Source organism: Ctenopharyngodon idella, chromosome 3 (assembly GCF_019924925.1).
Source record: "Ctenopharyngodon idella isolate HZGC_01 chromosome 3, HZGC01, whole genome shotgun sequence".
NCBI classification, from domain to species: Eukaryota; Metazoa; Chordata; class Actinopteri; order Cypriniformes; family Xenocyprididae; genus Ctenopharyngodon; species Ctenopharyngodon idella.
The window spans coordinates 14,951,184-14,973,009 of NC_067222.1; the positions used below are offsets into that span (position 1 = coordinate 14,951,184).

General features: G+C 38.9%; 1 protein-coding gene across 3 annotated transcripts in view; it reads left to right on the plus strand.

Moving 5' to 3' along the window:
* The first annotated feature begins 6,626 nt into the window (after positions 1-6,626).
* The window catches only part of LOC127508063 (uncharacterized), a 292,618-nt gene continuing 277,418 nt past the window's right edge, over positions 6,627-21,826 (plus strand). The window contains exons 1-6 of one of the 3 annotated variants that reach the window (XM_051885653.1): positions 6,629-7,100; positions 7,272-7,586; positions 8,135-8,305; positions 8,381-8,491; positions 8,582-8,646; positions 15,483-16,514. In XM_051885653.1, the coding sequence (XP_051741613.1) occupies positions 7,001-7,100; positions 7,272-7,586; positions 8,135-8,305; positions 8,381-8,491; positions 8,582-8,646; positions 15,483-15,536 (816 nt within the window). In that variant the 5' untranslated portion in view covers positions 6,629-7,000 and the 3' untranslated portion in view covers positions 15,537-16,514. Of the gene's footprint in view, positions 7,101-7,271; positions 7,587-8,134; positions 8,306-8,371; positions 8,492-8,581; positions 8,647-15,482; positions 16,515-21,826 lie in introns of those variants that run through there. The other 2 variants (XM_051885652.1, XM_051885650.1) reach the window with 2 other exon arrangements.

The following is a 21,826-nucleotide window of genomic DNA, read 5'->3' on the forward strand; positions in this document are numbered from 1 at the left end:
AACCTATGTAGGTCATCTGATGAGGAATATAATGCAGGGCAACAACTCACTATGCGATAGAGCTTACAGAATGCAGTTAGAATGGCCATAAAACTCAAGATACTGGAGCAAAAATGCCCCTTATTGAGTTTTTGTCTCATATTTATCATATGAGTTAAGCAGTATCACAAAAGTAACGGATTTCAATATTACACGAGTGCTGTTTTTGTCCCAAATAAAATGAGTGCAACATGTAATACTTATTTTATACGTAAGTTCAAAATAAGTTTATATTGTGTTATTTTAGACAAAAATTGTCTGGTTTGTTCAATTTTGCCAATGAAACTATAAAGACAAAGCAGAATTGTTCGTCTCCACGCAACACACAGCAGTGTTTCATTTCTGAATCTGCGTTTTGAACGTAACAAAAGTGATTCAGCGGATCATTCATAAAACACTTGAAGCGGCGCTACACAGACCGACCGGTGTAAGACATCAAACACTTACAGTGATAATGATAGGTTACGCTTACCAATTTCTTGTTATCCACATGGACATCGATGTCCTCATTTTAAGACACTGTTTTTCATTTTCATTTTCTTTTTTGCGTTTTCTGTTCTCTGTTCTGCGCCCCAGAAACGCTTCCCTCCTCTGTCCATTTTGGACATGTGACTGTCCGTAACAGAGCAGCGGCTCTTGTCGAAATGGTGAGCAGTTGATATCACTTGAATTTAAAATGCTAAACAAACATTGTTTTTCAACAAACATCATTTTTAAATTTATTTTAAACGTTTTATTCAAAAAGATTTTCAAAGACGTTTTGGCACAATGGCGCCCCCTCCGTGCGGCGCCCCTATGCACTGCATATACTGCATACCCCATTTTTGCGCCACTGGCTCTACACTGTAATAAAATGCTCCACTGTTTCAATTTCACCACAAAATCTACAAAACCCAGAAGGGTGCTTCCTGATTTTATGCAGGTTTCCATTTAAAGATGAATGTCCTAATCTTAATCATGTTATTATTACTTCTTCTCTTCTTTTAAAGTCACTTCCAGTCTCATTAATTTGTAATCCTAATTTCTTTTGGATTTTATATAGATGTCTACCTGTCTTCTCCATATCCCATTTTTGTTGCCAAGATTTAATAACAGCTTGCTTTATAATTATCTTTGCTTCTGCTTTACTGATTTTTACATCAATTTCTACATTATTTTTATTCAATGATTTTTTAGCATGTTTATCTGCCATTTCGTTTCCATCTATTCCAACATGTGCTGGGACCCATAAAAATGACACAACCCTGTCATGATCATGTATTCTATACAGCAGTTGCATTATTTCTATAATAATATCTTGTCTGCAATTTGATTGACCCGATTGAATACTTCTTAACGCAGCCATTGAATCTGAACATACCACTGCTTTCTTAATCTGAGTCTCTTCCAACCATTGTAAAGCTATGACAATAGTAATCAATTCTGTAGTAAATACAGATAAGTAGTCTGGTGTTCTTTTTGTAATAATTACTTCTTTTTGTGGTATGACTATTGCTGCTCCTGTCTTATTGGATTCTGGATCTTTTGAACCATCTGTATAAATCTGTACATTATCATAGTACATCCGTTCCATATACTGATTTACTTCATTTATTACACCACTATTGGATTTTTCTACTTTTAGTAAATACAGATCTATTGCAGGCATTTTAAAGAACCACGGAGGGAGTACAGCTATAGGCACTGCATCACTGTATTTCCTATTTACTAAATCCATTGTTTGTGCCATTTCTTCTGCTATCCACCCAATGCTTTTTATATTTGTTCTCTCATGCTCCCAACATTCTTCAAATATCGCCTTTGTTGGATGCTTACTGCTGTAGCCTTTTAAAGATACCCAATAAGTCATTTTTAATTGCATGCGTCTTTCTTCTAAGGGCATTTCACCCATTTCTACCTGCAGAGCAGCTCTGGGTGATGTTCTGAACGCTCCACAGCATATTCTCAAAGCTTGTGTCTGCACCTTGTCAGTTTTTTCCAGTACATGTTGGCTTGCTGATCCGTATGCAATACATCCATAATCAATAGCAGACCTAATAACTGCTAGATATATGTTTCTGAGAGAACTACAGCTAGCCCCCCATTCACTACCCGCTAAACATCTCATAACATTCAGTGCTTTCTTACATTTAGTCAATAACTTTTCTACATGTATATTAAAGTTCAGTTTCTCATCTAACCAAACACCAAGAAACCTTACTACTGATACCTGCTCCAATTGCTTTCCATAAAGAAACAACTTAATTTGAACATTTTTCTTCTTTGTAAAACATATTACCTGTGTTTTCTCTACTGATACTCGAAAGCCCCACTTCTGTGCCCACTCTTCAACTTTATTTACTGCTTGCTGAACTTTCTTAACTGTCTAAAGTTATATTTCTGCCTCTTCTCCAAAGTGCACCATCGTCTGCATATATTGACCTCCCCATCCCTTTTTCCACCTCATTAAATATATCATTGATCATTATATTAAATAGAAGGGGGCTGCATCCCAGGCTGAAACTAACCAGCCCTGAAATAGTGCACACTTACTGCTGATTGGTGATCACGAGTGTCAATCACCACCCTTACCTCATTCATACGGTCACACAAACAACTTTCGACCACTAATAAATGCTGTAAAAATGTTTCTCCTCTTAGGACCTAAAGCTTTTCAATGTTTTTTGATGACTGAGGACACTTTACAATACATGGTAAGTAATTTCTATAAAAACTGATATAGTTGTTAATAGATAATGAATTACTAATGTTGGATATGTTTGAGTAAAATCCATGTAGTTTATTGACTTGCATGTTATCCTCTTTAACAAACTTTAGACCTGAAATTATCCAAACCAGATGTTCATTAACTCACCTTTATGCCATCCCAAATGCATGTGATTTTTGTGTTGTTTTTTCTGAAAAATATCTGTTTTGTAATAATTTTGTTTTACATGTGTCCTCTCTCTCTCTCTCTCTCTCTCTCTCTCTCTCTCTCTCTCTCAAAGTGATGGTTTGCATTACTGTGTATGAATCGTCAAGGTATCAGTTAAATATCTTCTTTACATTTCTACTGAAGGAAAAAAAAGACACATCTGGATGGCCTGAAGGTGAGTAACAGCAAATTTTCATTTTTGTGTGAGCAATCCCTTTAATCAAGAGCGTTCAAATATATGTATTGGGGTGTAAAGATAATTTATGATTTGTTGATGCATGTTTTATTTTCAGACTAAATTATAAATGCAACCTCTGACTGATTCAGATGCATTTCTTAATTGCAAATGTGGCTAGTCATAAATAGAAATTATTTTACTTTTGTAAAAAAAATTGTCCTATCCTTTGCTATCAAATATCTACACATAATCTGATTCATTATTACAGATTATTCTGAATTTTTTTTTTTTTTTTAAATGAGAAAAATAATCACAATTGCTTTATCACAGACTGAAAACATTCACCTGAGAAGAGTGTGTCCTGTAGGCCCTTATTTTCCTGAGAGAAAGTCCTGAAGACCTCATCAACGAGTACCTTGTGAGTTGAACGTCAGCATATTCTGATTTATTTTTCAGAAAAAGTATAAATTTGTTTATTTTGTAGTTATTCTAGCAAAAGGCAATGAAACTGGTTTGTTTTATGTACACGACTTTAGGATAACCAAACAGATGATTGTGACGGTGACCCTGAGCAGCTCTTAGTGGTGGTGTTCATTATTCTGAAGGAGGGGGAGAACTTCATGAACCGCCTGCTGACATTGACATTGTGATCGAGGGAGTTAAAGTTTTGAATCAACTCACTTCAGTCACATCAGCTTGTGCCCTGCTTCTGGGTATGATATACATCAACCTATAATGGTTTATACGAAAGCTTGCGGTCTTAGCTCGTGGTGGAAATCCCTGAGTTTATCAGAGTATCAATTTAATGAATAAGGACATACTTTTTGCATTAGAAGAGTAGCTTCAATCCTTGAAAAGCTTCAAGTCCTGAACAGTGAACTGTGGTAGTGTTTCAGTCTGTAGTACTGTGTTTCTGTCCTCGATGGTGAGTTTCCATGTGTATTTACTTCCATTTTACAGATGCAGGTTGCATTTATGTTGTCACAGTTTTCCAGGCTCTTTTTCCAACGACTAAAATGCATGTTTGAGCTGTTTTAACTGAAAGTAACTTGCACTGACATCTTAAAATTTGTCTGTGCTATTGTTTTGTCTCAAGATGAACGCCAATAATGTATTTTTTTTACTACTTAACCCCTTTCACAGACAAGGCTTAAACCTAGTCCCAGACTAAAATGCATGTTTGAGCTGTTTTAACTGAAAACATATCTTAAAATATGTCACCACTGCTGTTTATCTTGAGACAAAACAATGGCAATGATTGTTTTTTCTAAGGCATGTCTATAAAAGCTACTGAAATAATTGAACTAAGGTCTGATCCTGGCTTAGCCTAAACCCTGTCTGTGAAACCAGGTCTATTTGTTTGTCACCATGAAATGCCATTTTTACAGCCATTTGTTTTTCCTGAATGTGATGTTAATTCCTGTTCAAACAGTGTGTGGTTATAAATAAATACATTTGTATGTAAACTGAAGGAAGTTGTGAATTGTTCATTAAAACCATATTAACTGCAGCCCTTACATTGTCTCTGATTGAAATGAGTAGAAATAGACATTTAACTGGCTTAGAATCTTGCTGTACATAAAGGAAGACTGATTTGATATTGTTTCCATGTTAATTCAATGTTAAATAGGTGATTTAATTAAGGTTGAAAAAACATTAATTTTACAACCATCTTGATCTATTTTTCATCATTGAAATAACATTATTTCAGGGTGCAAACCTGATGAAAAATCAACTTAAATTTCAACATTGATTCAATGATAATTTGGTTAATGCATTAACATTGATTCAACGTTGATTCAAGGTTGGTCTGCTATCTGGGATCTGAAACATCATCACTGATTGTCAGGGTTTAGTGTTATTAGAGCCTCTAAACTTTCTACTGATCTTGTGATCCTGCAGCATTTGCTCCAGCAGTGTCACGACAATCTGATCACTTGAAGAATTAAAAAAAATAAATAAATGCTGGACAGTAATGTGAGAAATTGTAGTCTGCCTCAACCCAGTTTCCACTCCAAAGTGTATTTTACAATGAGCTCATCCCCAAAATGGCTTAATTATCATAGAGAAGAAGAAAGTCAACGGTTATGTTGTTTCTGCACCATTTGGGATAATCACATCCTGAACAAATGGTGATCAATTGTAGAATGGGAATGGGTGTGGGACAGTGGGAATGACAATGAGGTGTGTTACAACTTCATTAACATACAGACCACAGCTGCTAAAACATGAGAAACTACATTAACATGAAGAGTGGCAAACTGAATAAAAGGCTTGAGATTTGGATGTTCTGGGTTCATTCTGACGCCGGTGAACCCAAGGTGCTTCATACACTTTGCCACCTCTATGCTGCAATAAACTTCATATTTGAGATCTTCAATGGCATTTTATTTTTATTTTTTCTTACAGTAAGTTTTGAACTATGGCAGGGGTGTCCAAACTCGGTCCTGGAGGGCCACAGTCCTGCAGAGTTTAACTCCAGCCCCAATTAAACACGCCTGAACCAGCTAATCAAGATCTAATTAGGCATACTAGAAACCTCCTGTGATATCATGAAACTGTCTTCCTCCAGTTTCCATTAAAAAGAGGTGCAATACTCCAGATTTCCAAAAAACAAAACTTTAATCCAGTTGATACAGGCTAAAACAATCTTGGGATACTGTTTGAGAAGAGTGTTTATGTATGTGTGTTGTTTCCAACAAAGAAATGTAGAAAATAGGTTACACACTATCACTGAATTAAATGACATAGGCTATAAATCATATTTCTTATCAATATACATTGAGTGAGTGAAACGAACACTGAAACTGCGATGATTAAAATGGCGTCTTAAAGATACACAATAAGGTGCAAACAGAATACTATACAGTGACATCAAAATTAGCTTTAATAAGCAATAAGTTTAGTATCACACTGAACTATTGCGGTCGTGAAACTGTGGCGAGTCCTGCACTAGTCAGAACGATAACAGATACACTTTCAAGCAAAATAATCATATTCAAGCATTTAACGGTTAAGTTAATCACTTAACGCACACAATCCTGCACAAAATAAAGCGATCACGAAGACTCTCTCTGTCCGAAACTCGTACAATCTGGGCCAATATGAACTAATACAGTAAAGTGGAAATTTACCGCACATCATCAGTTATATTTGGTAATATACTGACACCTGTTGGCACATTTGTGTAATTTACAGCAGAGATTAAGTAGTGATCACGAGAAAACAACTTTTGTTATCTCGAGATCACGAGAAAATAAGTCGTGATCACGACAAAACAAGATAGAAAAAAATAATAATCCATGGCCGTTTAGGGCTTCCGTAAAATATAGAGTGTCTGTATAATATGTGTTCTTTTATCAATTATCAAGGCTTGTTTCTCTGTTCCATGGCTCAAGCTAAACAGGCCAATAAGAGATTAATAACTACCTTTATTCATTTTAATTATTCTAATGTCTAATTAAAACATCTACAAATGTATAAAACCATAGGGTAAAGCCCACAGACACTTGTTCAACAGTTCTCAGTGAATCTGCATGATTCATGGGTTCACTTTATCATCGCCCTCTACCGGTGAACCATTGACATTGAAAACTGTTTTAAAAACGTTCAGAAACAGTGATGACGTAATGAAGCCTCGTTTTCTGAAATCACGTGACTTTGGCAGTTTGATACACGCTCCGAATCACTGATTCGACACAAAAGATTCATAAAGCTTCGGAGACGGAGCCTAATGAAGCAGTGTTTCGAAATCGGCCATCACTGGCTGTTCCTTCAGCTCTTCTGTCGCTTTATTACCAAATCTTCAGCGTTTATGATCACATTTATGGCTTTTTGTTGTTTAATTGTAGCATTTAGGAACTTGGGAAATGAGGAACTGTTGTAATTTGAAACCGTTCACCGAAATGCCAAAAAATATACATATGACATGGACAGTTAAGTTTCTTCTGGTTGTTCTCCTGGAGTCTGGTGAGTATTTTTAATGGCTACACTTCTCTTTATATTATCACTTCCCCACATACAATCTGATCTTTATTGTCTCCATCATTCATTTTGCCTCTAATATTGTCAAGTTTTATCAGACTAAACCTTCAGAAATACTTGAAAAACTCCAAATGTGGTGTTTGTGTTTGTGTTCAGGTGTGTTTGTTGCTGATGCAGTGAAGTCAGAGTCAGTGACTGAGGGAGAATCAGTCTCTCTGAACTCTAGTGTCACTCAAATACAGACACATGAAGAGATCGAGTGGAAGTTTGGTGACTTTCTCATAGCTAGTGTAAAGAACAACAAGAGCATGTCTTATGATGGAAGTGCTGCTGGGAGATTCAGAGACAGACTGAAACTGGATCAGACTGGATCTCTGACCATCATCAACAGCAGAACCACAGACTCTGGACTTTATACAGTCTCCAGCAGCAGCAGAGACACGATCAACACGATCAATCTCACTGTCTATGGTGAGGAGAGGATTACTGTCTGTTTGATGATTTGGGTGTTTCTTTGATGTTCAGTTTTGGTTATAGACTTTAAGAAAATAAGCATATTAATAATGTTGGAATAACATTACTGACTCCTTTTTTTTAAGGCTATAGCATTTATTCATCTTATGCAGCTGAATAACTTTTATTCAATAGTCCTGCAAATTACAGCTTGATTGTAAATGAGGCATAATAAAAATATTCTCAAATATTTAACTGAAAATGTCCATGCTTTATTCACAAATTACATCTCTTAATTCATCTTCAACTTCTCAGTGCCACTGTTGTTTGCTTGCTGAACAAGTACGCTGTTCTTTCAATATCAGATTGTTTTTAAATGCTCTACTTTTCAGTCTTTGTTTCTCATCTACTTCATTAATACACATTTATCTATATTCTCTCACATTTTCCAACTCGTCTGCCTGTTCCTGTCATCACCAGAGACTGTTCTTCATCATCATCATCATCATGTTCATTGGTGTGTTCAGCTGTGAATGTGAGTCATGTGACTCTCTCCTGGTTCAAAGGAAACAGTTCATTGTCCAGCATCAGAGTGTCTGATCTCAGCATCAGTCTCTCTCTATCTCTGGAGGTGGAATATCAGGATAGAAACACCTACAGCTGTGTGCTGAACAATCCCATCAGAAACCAGACTCAACACCTCAACAACACTCAACTCTGTCACACATGTGCTGCAGGTACTTCACTGATGATATCTGGTGTTTCTGCACACATTGATCTGGGCTAATGACTGTCTCTTTCAGGTCCTCCAGTCTCTCTGACAGTGCTGATCTCTGCTGCTGCTGCTGCTGGATCTCTGTTGATTGTTGCTGCTGTCGGGATCTTCTGCATCTGCAGGAAACACAGAAACACACACAGAGAAGGCAAGTATTACCTGTATGTATATGTGTGTGTGTATAATTCTCAAACATCATCTCTCTGAGTGTTTGTTTCTGTCATTATTGTTGAAACAGAGACTCGAGCAGAAGAGATCACTTACGCTGATCCCACATTCAACACAAGAAACAGACATAAATCAGTAAGATCTTTGATTTCAGTGTATGGTGTGTCTCTGTGTTGTTTCAGTCTGATTTTACTGTGTGTGTGTGTGTGTGTGTGTGTTTAATGATTTACACACACACAGCAGCAGCTCAACATATATTTATAAAGCAGTAGATGTGTTTGTGGATTTACACTGTAGACCATCATTTAGAGACACACAAACATTAGTCCGCTGACACACAACTTTAAAATACAGCAGTGAATCCTCTAAATCAGGCTTTTCACACTTTCAGAAGTGGATCCTGAAATATGAGAAAATAAGGACCACCATCCTGAAATTTAAAATGCATCTGCCCATTTAATATACTGGAATATGTAATATTATGAATCTTAAAATATCTCTGAAGTTACATTATTTTCTTCTCACTATAATACTGATAAATGTATTATTTATTTATTTAAAAATAAATGTTATTTATATTAATCATTAATTTAATAAACTAATAACTAATAATTTTATTGTAATAAAATTTTTTCTTTCTTTATTTTAATCTAATTTATTGACTTATTTTTTTTACAGTTTTCTCTAGATTTTAATCTTATTTGTTGCTTTAATTCTTTTAGTTTTTCTCTGAATTCTTATATTTTATTCATGTTAATTTAACATTTAATAACTTTTTATTTATTTACTTTAATACAATTTATTTATTTAATTTATACCATTTATATCTAATTGATTTTAATTTATTTTAGATTGTTTTAATTTTATTAGATTTTTACATTTTTATCATATTATTTTAACATTTATCACTATTTACTTTTTTTAATCTAATGTATTTATTTATTGTTTTTTAACATTTTTTTATCATGTTAATTTAATGTTTTATTTATTTATTGATTTATTTTTAATTAATTCATCTTACATTATAGTTTTCTCTAGACTTTTCAGTGTTTATTTAATATATTATATATTTAATATATAATATTTAAGGATTACATTTTATACATGAAATATACCTTTAACTTTACTTGAACTTTTTCCCATCAGCATTTTTTTAAATAGTTGCCAGCCAGCAGTTTATCTTGTTGTACTTTTTCTTTATTTCTTCTATCATATTGTTCCTTTCTTGCTCATACTTCATAAATTCAAGAATCACATGATGTGTTTTTTCAACATGACATTGTTCACATAATCCGTTTGGACATTTAACATTATTCTATTATAAATAACATCTTCTTTCCTTGATTTATCTATACATTTTATCTTTTGATTTACTTCATTAATTATAAGCTGTAAAGAAATCTACCCTTTTCCCCATTATTATTCTTTACTTGCCATTCTTCAATCACTATAAAATAAAACTTAATCTCTGACTTTAATAGAACTTGAATCTCTGGTTTCTCTCTGTAACGCTTGTTTTGCTAATTTATCCTCTTCTTCATTTCCCTTTATTCATATGTGTGCAGGAACTCATATAAAACTGAGATATTATTTTGAACACTTCTTGTATTTGTAAGATACTAAAGGGAATATCTTGGTGTCTGGATTCAAAAGATCTCAAACTCTTTAAGACTGATCCTGAGTCAGAACAAATTAAAACATTCCCAGGTTTATGTTCCTCTACCCACTGCTGTAATGAAGGGTCGGCAGAGTGGGGATCCATTTGCAGCTTTTATTAGAACAATCACCAAAGCAGACAGGGGCAAGGGCAAAGACATAAACAGGGACAGGCAATGGTCGAGGCAGGCGGCAGACAAACGGTGTCGAGTCACAGGCAGAGATCAGGGCAGGCGGCAAGCAAACACAATCCAGTACACAGGCAGAGATCAGGGCAGGCAGCAAAGAATCACAGAGAATAAACAATCCAACGGTAACAGGGAAACAGTCCAGTACCACATGGTCGAGGGGCCGGTCTCTCCGGATGCGTCTGATGAAACTCGTCTATGAGTGATGGGTCCAGGATATCATCCGCATTGACCCAAGATCGCTCCTCCGGGCCGTACCCCTCCCAGTCGACTAGGTACTGTAGTCTCCTCCCCCGGCGCCTGGAATCGAGCAACTCTTGAACCTGATAGGCTTCCTCGCCTTCGATCATCAAGGGCGGGGGGTTGTGGGCTTCGGCTCTCTCCGGCTCTCCTCTCGGACCACCAGAGGGTTTCAGCAACGACACATGGAAAGTGGGAGAAACACGGTAGTTAGTAGGTAATTTTAAACAAAATGATACAGGGGTAATTTGTTTGAGGATTTGGAAAGGCCCTACAAACCTGGGGCTGAGCTTTCTGCATGGAAGTCTTAGACGCAGGTCCCTAGTTGACAGCCAGACCCACTGTCCCACATTGGGGCGACGATGTCGATTGGCCTGAGTCTCTTGCCTTCTTACAGCGCGTTGTAGATGATGATGGGCCAGGTCCCAGGTCTCCTCGCTTCGTTGCATCCACTCGGTTACTGATGGCAGGTTGGATGGTTCCCCGGTCCAGGGAAAGAGTGGCGGTTGAAAACCCAAGACGCATTGGAAGGGCGTGACACCCGTGGCAGGTTTCCGTAGGGAATTTTGAGCATACTCAGCCCACAACAGATAGCGGCTCCACTCTGATTTCGTTGACAGTATGTGTGTAAGAATCTGGTGAGTTCTTGGTTCATGCGTTCGGTTTGACCATTGGATTCAGGGTGGTACCCTGAGGTGAGGCTGATGTTGACGTTTAATTGTTTGAAAAAAGCTGTCCATACCCGGGATGTGAACTGTGGGCCCCTGTCAGACACAATGTCCTCTGGAAGACCGTAGAAGCGGAATACGTAATTGCATAAAACCTCTGCCGTCTCAAATGCAGTGGGTAGCTTGGGAAGTGGTATGAGTCGGCATGCCTTGGAGAATCGGTCGATTACTGTGAGGATAGTGGTGTGGCCACGGGATTCCGGGAGGTCGGTGACAAAGTCAATGGCTATATGGGACCAAGGACGTTGAGGGATGGGCAGCGGCTGTAATAGGCCCGCTGGGGCTTGGTGTGATGTTTTGGAAGTTTGATAGTCTGTGCAATTGTTGATGAATTGGGTAGTGTCTGTTACCATGGTGTCCCACCAGAACCGGTTTTGTAGTAGGTGTAGTGTGGCTGTGATGCCTGGATGGCATGAGCTGGGGAAATCGTGAACTTGGTGAAGCAATTTGTTGCGGAGCTGCATGGGTACAAAAGTGCGGTTTGGTGGGCAGTCGGGTGGTGGTGCTGTTTGTTCGTTTGTCTGGGTGATTTCGGTCATGACATCCCACTGAACTGGAGCGAGCAGCAGTTTGACAGGAATAATGTTTTCTTCACTCTCTGTTCGTTCCACCTCCTCTGCCTGACGAGATAACGCGTCTGCCTTGACGTTCTTTGAACCGGGTCTGTAGGTTACCGTGAACTGGAAACGAGTGAAGAACATGGCCCATCTCGCTTGTCGGGGATTCAGACGTTTAGCAGACCGGAGGTATTCCAGGTTCTTGTGATCCGTGAGTATGGTGAATGGGTGTTATGCTCCCTCCAGCCAGTGGCGCCACTCCTCCAACGCCGCCTCCCGATTGCCTACATCATAGTTGCGCTCCGCTGCCGACAACTTTCTGGAGTAGAATGCACACGGGTACGTTTTTGCTGGATTACCTTGGTGCTGTGAGAGTATAGCCCCGATGCCTGTGCTGGAGGCGTCGACCTCGACTATGAAAGGGAGTTCTGGGTCTGGGTGGCGGAGAATGGGTGCGGAGGTGAATCGCTCCTTCAGTTCTTGGAAGGCGTGCACCGCCTCGTGGGACCAGGAGAGGCGTGTGGATTGCCGTTTAGTCATGGAAGTCAACGGGGCCGCAATGCCACTGAAGTTTCGGATGAATAGCCTGTAGAAGTTGGCGAACCCCAGGAATCGCTGTAGTTCTTTCAGTGTGTGTGGTTGAGGCCACTCAAGCACCGCCCTTACTTTACTATCATCCATCGCCACTCCCTCCTGACTGATGACATAGCCCAGGAATGATGTAGAGGTACGATGGAACTCAGATTTCTCCGCTTTGGCATATAGTTTGTGCTGAATGAGTCGCTGCAGTACGGCCCGGACATGCTGGACGTGTTCCTCGTAGGTTTTGGAATAGATGAGAATGTCAATGTAGACTATGCGATTGAGCATATCCCGAAAGACGTCGTTGATGAATGATTGAAAGATGGAGGGACTGTTGGACAGTCCGAACGGCATAACAAGGGTCTCATAGTAGCCGGTAGCAGTGGAAAAGGCCGTCTTCCATTCATCACCCTCTCTGATACGAATCAGATTGTATGCGCACCGGAGATCCAGCTTGGTAAAATACCTGGCTTGTCTTAGTTGTTCTAGGGCTGCGGGAACCAATGGCAGAGGGTAGCGGAATTTAACAGTAATGTCGTTTAGTCCGCGATAGTCTATGCAGGGCCGAAGGCTGCCATCCTTCTTTTTGACGAAGAAGAAACCGGATGCTGCCGGGGATGTGGAAGGTCGGATAAAACCTTTGGCCAATTCTTCCTCGATGTATGCTTTCATAGCTGCTGATTCCGGCTGAGACAGGGGAAATATTCTGCCCTTGGGGGGCGTGGTACCAGGTAGCAGATCTATGGCGCAGTCACTGGGATGGTGAGGAGGTAATTCAGTTGACTTGCTTTTACTGAAAGCGACCGCCAGATCAGCATACTCAGCAGGTATGTCGGGCTCGTCAGTGTTAGACTCGTGAACTGAAACGGCCTGAACTGGTATGGGAGTGATCTGTTTCAGGCAGTGTTCGTGACTGGTGGCATCCCACTGAACAATCTGGCCCTCCTTCCAGGAAATAAGCGGGTTGTGAGTTCTGAGCCACGGGAGACCAAGGATAACTGGATTGTTGGGTGAGTGGATTACATAAAATCGGATGCGTTCGTGATGAAGGACTCCCACTTGCATTGTGAGTTCAGCGGTGATGTGCGCCACTCTTCCTCCTCCGATGGGTCTCCCATCTAGCGCTTCCACTGTCAATGGAGAGTTACAGTCCGTTAGTGTAATATTGTGTTCTCTGATGAATGTATCTGACATGAAGTTACCCGCTGTCCCAGAGTCCAGAAGTGCGTGCGTGGTTATGCATTGGTCATTCACTGTTACCTGAATGGGTATTTTGAGGCAGTTAGAAGAATAGTCGGTAGAGAGTGGAGAACTCACCGCTTTCGGGTTGGATGGATTGGGTCGAATGGGACAGTTGATCTTGATGTGGCCGGCCTGACCGCAATACAAGCACAAATGAAGTTGTCGTCTCCTTTCTCTCTCCTCTGGATGAAGCGGGGTGTACCCGAGCTGCATGGGTTCTAAAGTAGGATTGGTCAGAATGGAAAGACGGACAGGGCGTCGTGACCGGAGGAGATTATCGATGTGAATGGTTAGTTCAATGAAGTCATTAAACGATTTTCCCTCGTTGTGGCATGCGAGCTCGGCTTGAAGCTCCAGAGACAGCCCCTTGCGAAACAATAGTTTCAACGTGTCCTCGACCCAGTTTGTTTGAGCGGCGAGGGTTCGAAAGTGAAGAGCGTATTTGGCAGCTGTGGTTTTACCTTGACACAGCGACAGCAATTGATCCCCTGCGCTTTTGCTTCCCTCCGGATGGTCGAAGACCTCTTTGAAGCTTTGAAGGAAGGTCGAATAGGTGGGAAACACAGAACTATCCTCTCTCCATATGGCCGTGGCCCAATCCAGCGCTTTACCCATCAACAGGGAGCAGACAAAGGAAATTCGACTGGACTCAGTGGGATAGAGAGTTGGCTGTTGGTTGATGAACAGAGAACATTGAAGAAGAAATCCCTTACACTTTGCAGGGTTACCGTCAAACTTCTCTGGGAGTGCGAAGCGTGGATTTACAGCGGGAGCGGCAGTGAAGTCCCGGCTGGTGGGAACCACTGTCGGCGGCGTGGCGGCCTCGGCGGCGTCAAATCGAAGATTTTGCAGGGTTCTCACCAGCTCCTCGATAAGAGAAGTCAATCGATTCAGTTGGTGTTGATGTACCGCGAGCTGGTTGGCCTGGGCGGACAGCTCGGTGGAGATCTGCATGATTGCTGCTGGATCGTTATTTGGCGAAGTCTTCTGTAATGAAGGGTCGGCAGAGTGGGGATCCATTTGCAGCTTTTATTAGAACAATCACCAAAGCAGACAGGGGCAAGGGCAAAGACATAAACAGGGACAGGCAATGGTCGAGGCAGGCGGCAGACAAACGGTGTCGAGTCACAGGCAGAGATCAGGGCAGGCGGCAAGCGAACACAATCCAGTACACAGGCAGAGATCAGGGCAGGCAGCAAAGAATCACAGAGAATAAACAATCCAACGGTAACAGGGAAACAGTCCACAAGAAAACGCTCAGTAATGATCACCAGGGCAAATCAAGACTTTGCGGTGTGTGTGTGTGTGAGTGTGTGGCTTAAATAGTGTGAGTGTGATGAGGTGCAGGTGTGTGCGCAATCAGTCCCAGGAAGGAGGGCCTATGGGAAACGTAGTCTGAATGGGAAACAGTCAGTATTCAGGTGATGGCTCCCTCCGGTGGTGTGGAGGAGGAGGCGCAGGAGCCACATTCGTGACAACTGCAGTGCCAAGATAAATACTAATATACTTTTTCTGTCAGTTTAAGTCAAGTAAACTTTAATGTGATTTTAAGTTTATTTCTGAGAAGTACATACAAAGTAGACAAAGTCAAAAAGAAGTATACTAATAGCACACATGAATAAACTTCTTTTTCATAACAACACTTGGGACCCGTTGTGAGGAAATTGCTGACAAAAGTATTTCTGCTGTATTTTCTGTGCTTGTGGAAAGAGGATGGATAGATGTGCCAATAATGTGATGAATACATTGATGAACGGTGCTTTTGTGTTTTCTTTCAGAGAGTTACAGAGGAGGATAATGTGGAGTACACAAACGTGCCACACGAGTCCTGAAAAGTGAAGCCAAAGCGTCTCGATCGCCCCCAGGTGGCTGGAAGCAGTATAGGTCATAAACTCCGCCCTCTCCATGTATTCCAGTGGGACGCGAGACAAACTAAACATTTAAATTACACTTCAAATATTTTTTTCCAAAGACAATTTGTCATATTAGGCAGTTTTTATCACGCTGGTGTTAGTTCAAGTGCTCATTCTTTAAATAAGTTTGGGTTTAGTTAGTTATTTGATGCTATAAAATCGGGGGTGAGACGTCATGATTGACAGCTGAGATTGACAGCTTCTCTGAGTGAAGTAGTCATTGAGACTCCAACTGACTTTTTTCTGGATCTTCGCGAGGTGACTGGAGCTTTAAGACTTGAACATGTGATCGCTGTATGAAGTGTTTCACTCAGGATCTCTATGCTGTCGTACTGAAAACAAAGTAGTTCATGTTCAGATCCAGCACTTTCACCAAATGTGACCCAATAATGCTTTGAGCAATAAAAGCTCTTTCATATAAATGTGTTCCTGCCTCATAAAAAGTCATTCAAACTTGTCACAATCTTTAAGACCAGTGGTTTCGAGTGTGAGACCGGAAAAAACTCAAAGATGCAGTTACTCCCAAAAGAACGATATCTAAGAAGTAAAGTCTTTTATATGTTTTATTCATATATACCATTTTCCTTTGTTGTATAAATGAAATCATTATGCTTTATTAGTTTTCTTCATATGAATTTGTATCAGATTATTTTCTAATTCATTTACTCTCTTTTATGAAGGAAAGTGGAAGTTTGTGTTAAACAGGAAGAAAATCTCAGTGTTGTATAGGTTTTCTTCTTCCTAAGGAATCAGACTTTCAATTGTACTTAATTACTCCAACTTGTTCTTTATTGTTGGTTATCTTGTAAATTGAGAAAATTGTCTCAGTCCTTTTTACTTAATTTTTGTGTTCGCCAACTTATCGCCGATTAAACTTGTTACTCATTTTATCAACAACTTTTATTGTTAATTTTTTCTCTACTCAATCTGCTTGTACCAAGAATAATTTCATGATTTTTGTTGTATCTGAGCAATGATTATATCTGTATCATAATCACTTTTTGGGCTTTTCAATACATCTTTTAATGCCTAATAGCCCAAACTTGACTGAGATCAAATCAGATGTCTGGGAATATTGTAGAAATATCGTCTTGTTTTAACCTTGATTTCCAGTATCCAAATTTACACTTCAAAACATTATTTCTAGTGAGTTGTATGGAAGCATATGGGTAGCAATATTCAATTTGCAAAATGGCAATTCATTTCTGTATTTAAATGTACTTTTTCCATACCATATAATGTTTGGGCCAAAATGATAATTCAAATTCAATAATATAATTTACATTTGCTATTTCCTATACTACTTTTAACATATAATTTAAACATATTTTAACGCATTATAAGTTGCAAAATTAAATTGAAAATGCATTGCAGAAATGGTTATATAGGTTTAATATGTTCAAGCAAAAATTGCAGCAAAATGATCATTTAAATGTTATTTTTCTTAATTGTATTTACACTCACAGTTAAGACACTCGTGATTGCATTTTCATTAAATGTCCCGCAATGAATTTAGCAAAATTTAATGTGGATTTGAAAATGCATTCTGAGGCGATCAAGTCCCCGCCCCGCCCTGTCAATCATTGCGTCAAGCAAAAGGGGGACCAACATAATATTAGGAAGGTGGTCGCAGGGCCCCTGAGAATTTGTTCATTTAATGAAAATAACGGTTAATGATCATTAAAAAAGAAATGGTCAATGACTGGCAGGGGCATCTGCCACTCAAACATTCCCTAAATCATACTCTGTAAAATATAAATCTCTCTGATTATGACCACTGCATGATGAATAAAGTATCAATAAAGTAATCAACTTCATCTAACCAGAATTTCTCTTGCAGTTTTTGTTTAATCAAAAGTGCTTCAGAAACACACAGTTACAGCAGCCAGAGAAACATTAAAGTTAGGAAGTCAAGGGTCAAGAGCCCAACTACAGCAAACACTGACCTCCATAACGGTGACTTCAAAATGTACTATTTTCAATAAAACATCAACATTTAAAAGATTTGTATGAAACAAATAGTCAAACTGTATTGTAATAAGTGAAGATGCTGAGATCTCGACAGATCTGTTAGTGTTTAATGTTCTGCTGCTGATCATGTGACAGTGTTTTCAGCTTATTTAAATAAGGAGATTTTACTTCACTGCCAGTCATTTGACCGTTTTATCATCTAACTGTTTTGTTATTGTATTAATTACAGATTATTTTTGTAATTTTTAAAGTTGCTCTGGGCCCGAACGGGCTGGCCCACACTGGACCATCATGGGCTTAATGTGGGCAGTTCACTAGTGTGGGCTGCTCACAGAGAGCCCACAGTGAGCCCAAAGCTGTGGGCCTCGCCTGGGCAAGCCCACACTGGGCCTGTTTAGGTTTGTTGTGGGCTGGTCCTAGCCCACTGTGCCCGCAAAAAGCCAGTATAGGCCCCACAGGGGTGTGTTTGCAGGGATGTGAATAGCCCTCCACATTGCTAACATAATTTAACACATTGTTATCTTGATTAGCAGCTGCTAAGATAATTGAACATGTAGGTAACATGAATAGCATTGACGTTAGCACGTTAGCAAGATTAACAGGTTAGGATGATTAACATGTTGGTAGCATGTTAGAGTGTTGTTATGTGGTTGCTAAGGTATGCAGAGTGGTTCCTATGTGGTTGCTATGGTGTTGCCCTGCAATTGCTAGTGTATAGCCATGGTATTCTGAGTGATTCCTGGCATGCTATGCGGGTGCTAGGGTATTCTGGGTGGTTTCTAGAGTGTCGCTATGCGGTTGCTAAGGTACTCAGGGTGATTGCTAGGCTGTTTATATGCAGTTGCCAGGGTACTCAGATTGGTTGCTAGGATGTTCCTATGCAGTTGCCAGGGTATTCTGAGTGGTTGCTAGGATGTTGCTTTACAGTTGCTGAGATATTTGGGGTGGTTGCTAGGGTGTTGTTATGCAGTTTCTAAGGTACTCGGGGTGGTTGCTAGGGTGTTCCTATGCAGTTGCTGAGATATTTGGGGTGGTTGCTAGGGTGTTGTTATGCAGTTTCTAAGGTACTCGGGGTGGTTGCTAGGGTGTTCCTATGCAGTTGCCAGGGTATTCTGAGTGGTTGCTAGGGTGTTGCTATGCGCTTGCTAGGGTACCTGGGTTGATTGCTAGGGTGTTGCTAAGGTACTCAGGGTGGTTGTTAAGGTGTTGCTATGTGGTTGCTAGGGTACTCAGGTTGTTTGCTTGGGTGTTGCTATGTGGTTGCTAGGGTATCTAAAGGTACTCAGAGTGGTTGCTAAGGTGTTGCTATGCAGTCACTAAGGTACTCAGCTCAATTACTAGGGTGTTGCTAGCATGATTAGCAAGATTGATTAGATTATATTATTATTAGTGATGGGACGGTTGATACCGGGGCTTCGATGCTCTGACGCAGTTTTCAAAGCACTATTGTATCACACACTGTACCGATGCTTGTATCGAAATGACAGTACCACGTGATTGATGACGTCTGAAGCTTTGAACGTCATGCAGTATTGGAAAGTCGAGACAGCTGGTTTGATCAGATCCATAAAGGAAAATGTATTTAATCATGTTTTATTGCTGGGGTCTCAGAGACCCTGAACAGAACATAAGGGTTAAACAGCTCACCCAAAATATTTTTTCAACTACTCACGTCAGTTATGATCACATCATTGTATATTTTATATTATTGATCAATATATGAACCGTTGACCAGGTTACACGTGACACGAGTTGTGATCTCACTGTCACAAATTAATTTAGATCAGATTAGATAGAACTGATTCAAAACAAGAGTGATTCCGTATGTCACAGACTTCCGAAGCTTTGGTCACGTGCTTTTTCAAACCGTAGATCTGTTTTTATAGATTTTGTAGATCAAGTTTTATCTGCTTGTTTAATTCAATTTTTAATATCAATAAACTGGAAAAGATCACAGTGATTTCTACTGAATCTGATTTATTCTGTCATGTTTTCAGCTCGTCTGCCTGTTCCTGTCATCAGCAGTAACTCTTCATCATCATCATCATCATCATCATGTTCATTGGTGTGTTCAGCTGTGAATGTGAGTCATGTGACTCTCTCCTGGTTCAAAGGAAACAGTGTATTGTCCAGCATCAGAGTGTCTGATCTCAGCAGCCGGTCTGATCTTCTTCTCCATCTGGAGTGTGTGGATGATTCCTACAGCTGTGTGCTGAACAATCCCATCAGAAACCAGACTCAACACCTCAACAACACTCAACTCTGTCAGACATGTGCTGCAGGTACTTCACTGATGATATTTGTATATATGTATATTTTCACAAACTAAATATTTCTATTTTAACATTGCTCATTTCTTGTCTCACAAGTTTGTATCCACTATTGTGGCTTTACTGAAGCTGTGATCCGATTGGCTCTCTCTGCTCTGGTGGGCGTGGCTACTGTGGCTGTACTGGTTTATGACATCAGATCCAGAAGTCTTCAACAGAAGAAGAGCGTCCAGAAATATCCATCAGACTCTGATTAATCAGATACTCAGGAAGGTAGAGATGTTCTTGAACCACTGTAGACGTGATATTACAAGAAATATCATTTTAAAAATCATTATCATTTTTTTTCAGAATCTAAACTCTTCTTTTTAGTTTACTCCCTTTATAATTTTCACATCAGTTGTGCTTGTTTGTCACTTTTCACAATATAAATCATTTTAAAGCAGATTTTCAAAGAATTTGCTTTAAAATATACAAAAAAACACAAATTTTAGGAATCTGTCAAAAACTTGTTTAAAACTAAAAATGTTATAGTCAATAAATAGTCTTTATTCACACATAATAACCAACAAATATAATATTTTGTATGTCCTCCTCTGGCCTTGATAACAGCTTGTGTTCTTGCTGGTTTGTTTTCATGTACTTTTACACAGTCTCTGTTGTTAGTGACTGTAACTGGACATCTGAATAATAAAAAAGTAATAAAAATATAAAGTGATGTCCAGCTCAATGAGATAATGATCTTGAAAACTGTTATCTAAATAAAAGCATTAATAAGATTATTACTTGTGTTTGCTGACAGATTGTTGGGGTCACAAAATGTTTTTAAAGTCCTTGATGTTTATTAGTTTATTGGAGTATGAATGAATATAGTGATATGTCTGTCTCCATTTCACTGTTATATTTATGACAACAGAAAATACCATGATATTGATCAAACATTTGTTGTAAGCCATGATTAATGGTCAGCTCACTTCTTTTATTTAGAATTTTTTAGGTAAATGTAATGTTTGTTTTTTTGTTTTGTTTTTCCTGTTGGTTTTCTTCTCTTGTTTTTATGCTTTGTTTCTCAGTCTTTGGTGATGTTTTTATTGTGAACAGACAGACTTTAATAAGTGGAAATCATTTCCTTTGAATAGACAAGTGATTACTTATATTTGTTAGATTATTTAGTTTTTAGTCAGAGTTTTTTTTTTTAATTGTTATTTTGGGTCGAGTGCACATTTTAAAGATTTCTTCTTGTGAAATAAAACAATAAATCATTTAAAGGTTTTTCAGGATCTGCATGTGTCTTAAATGTAGCAATAGCTTGACAAGAAGAAAGAAGGATGATGGACGATTTGATGCCAGGACCGAGATTAGCAGAATTGTATTTAGCTGAACTATATATTATTTCCACAAACAAGTGTAAACTATTGCATTTTTTCATTAATACATTAGGGGTTTTAATATGTAAGTTAAAGCCAACACAAAACGTGCCTTTGAAAAGTGGGGCATGGTTAAAGCATAAATCATTTACTGTGCTTATTTTTTTAAATCACAATTATAACTGTACTTAAAATAAATTAGGCTAACATTAGATGCTCATGAAGAATCAGTTGCAGAACCTGCTGCAGATACATGAAGGAATTAGGCTACATATAATATACAAAATGCAGAAGATTTCTTCTTTCTGTTGGTAAAACATTCTGCTACCCATTTTCCTGGAGTCTATGTAAGGTACACTACTGATCAAAACTTTTTGGACTTTAATATCTTTTAATGTTTTAAGTCTCTTCTGCTCACCAAGGCTTCATTTATTTGATCCAAAATACAGCGAAAACAGTAATATTGTGAGATATTTTTACAATTTAATATATTTGAATATATTTTATAAAGTAATTTATTTCTGTGATCAAAGCTGAATTTTCAGCATCATTACTCCACTCTTCAGTGTCACATGATCCTTCAGAAATCATTCTAATATGA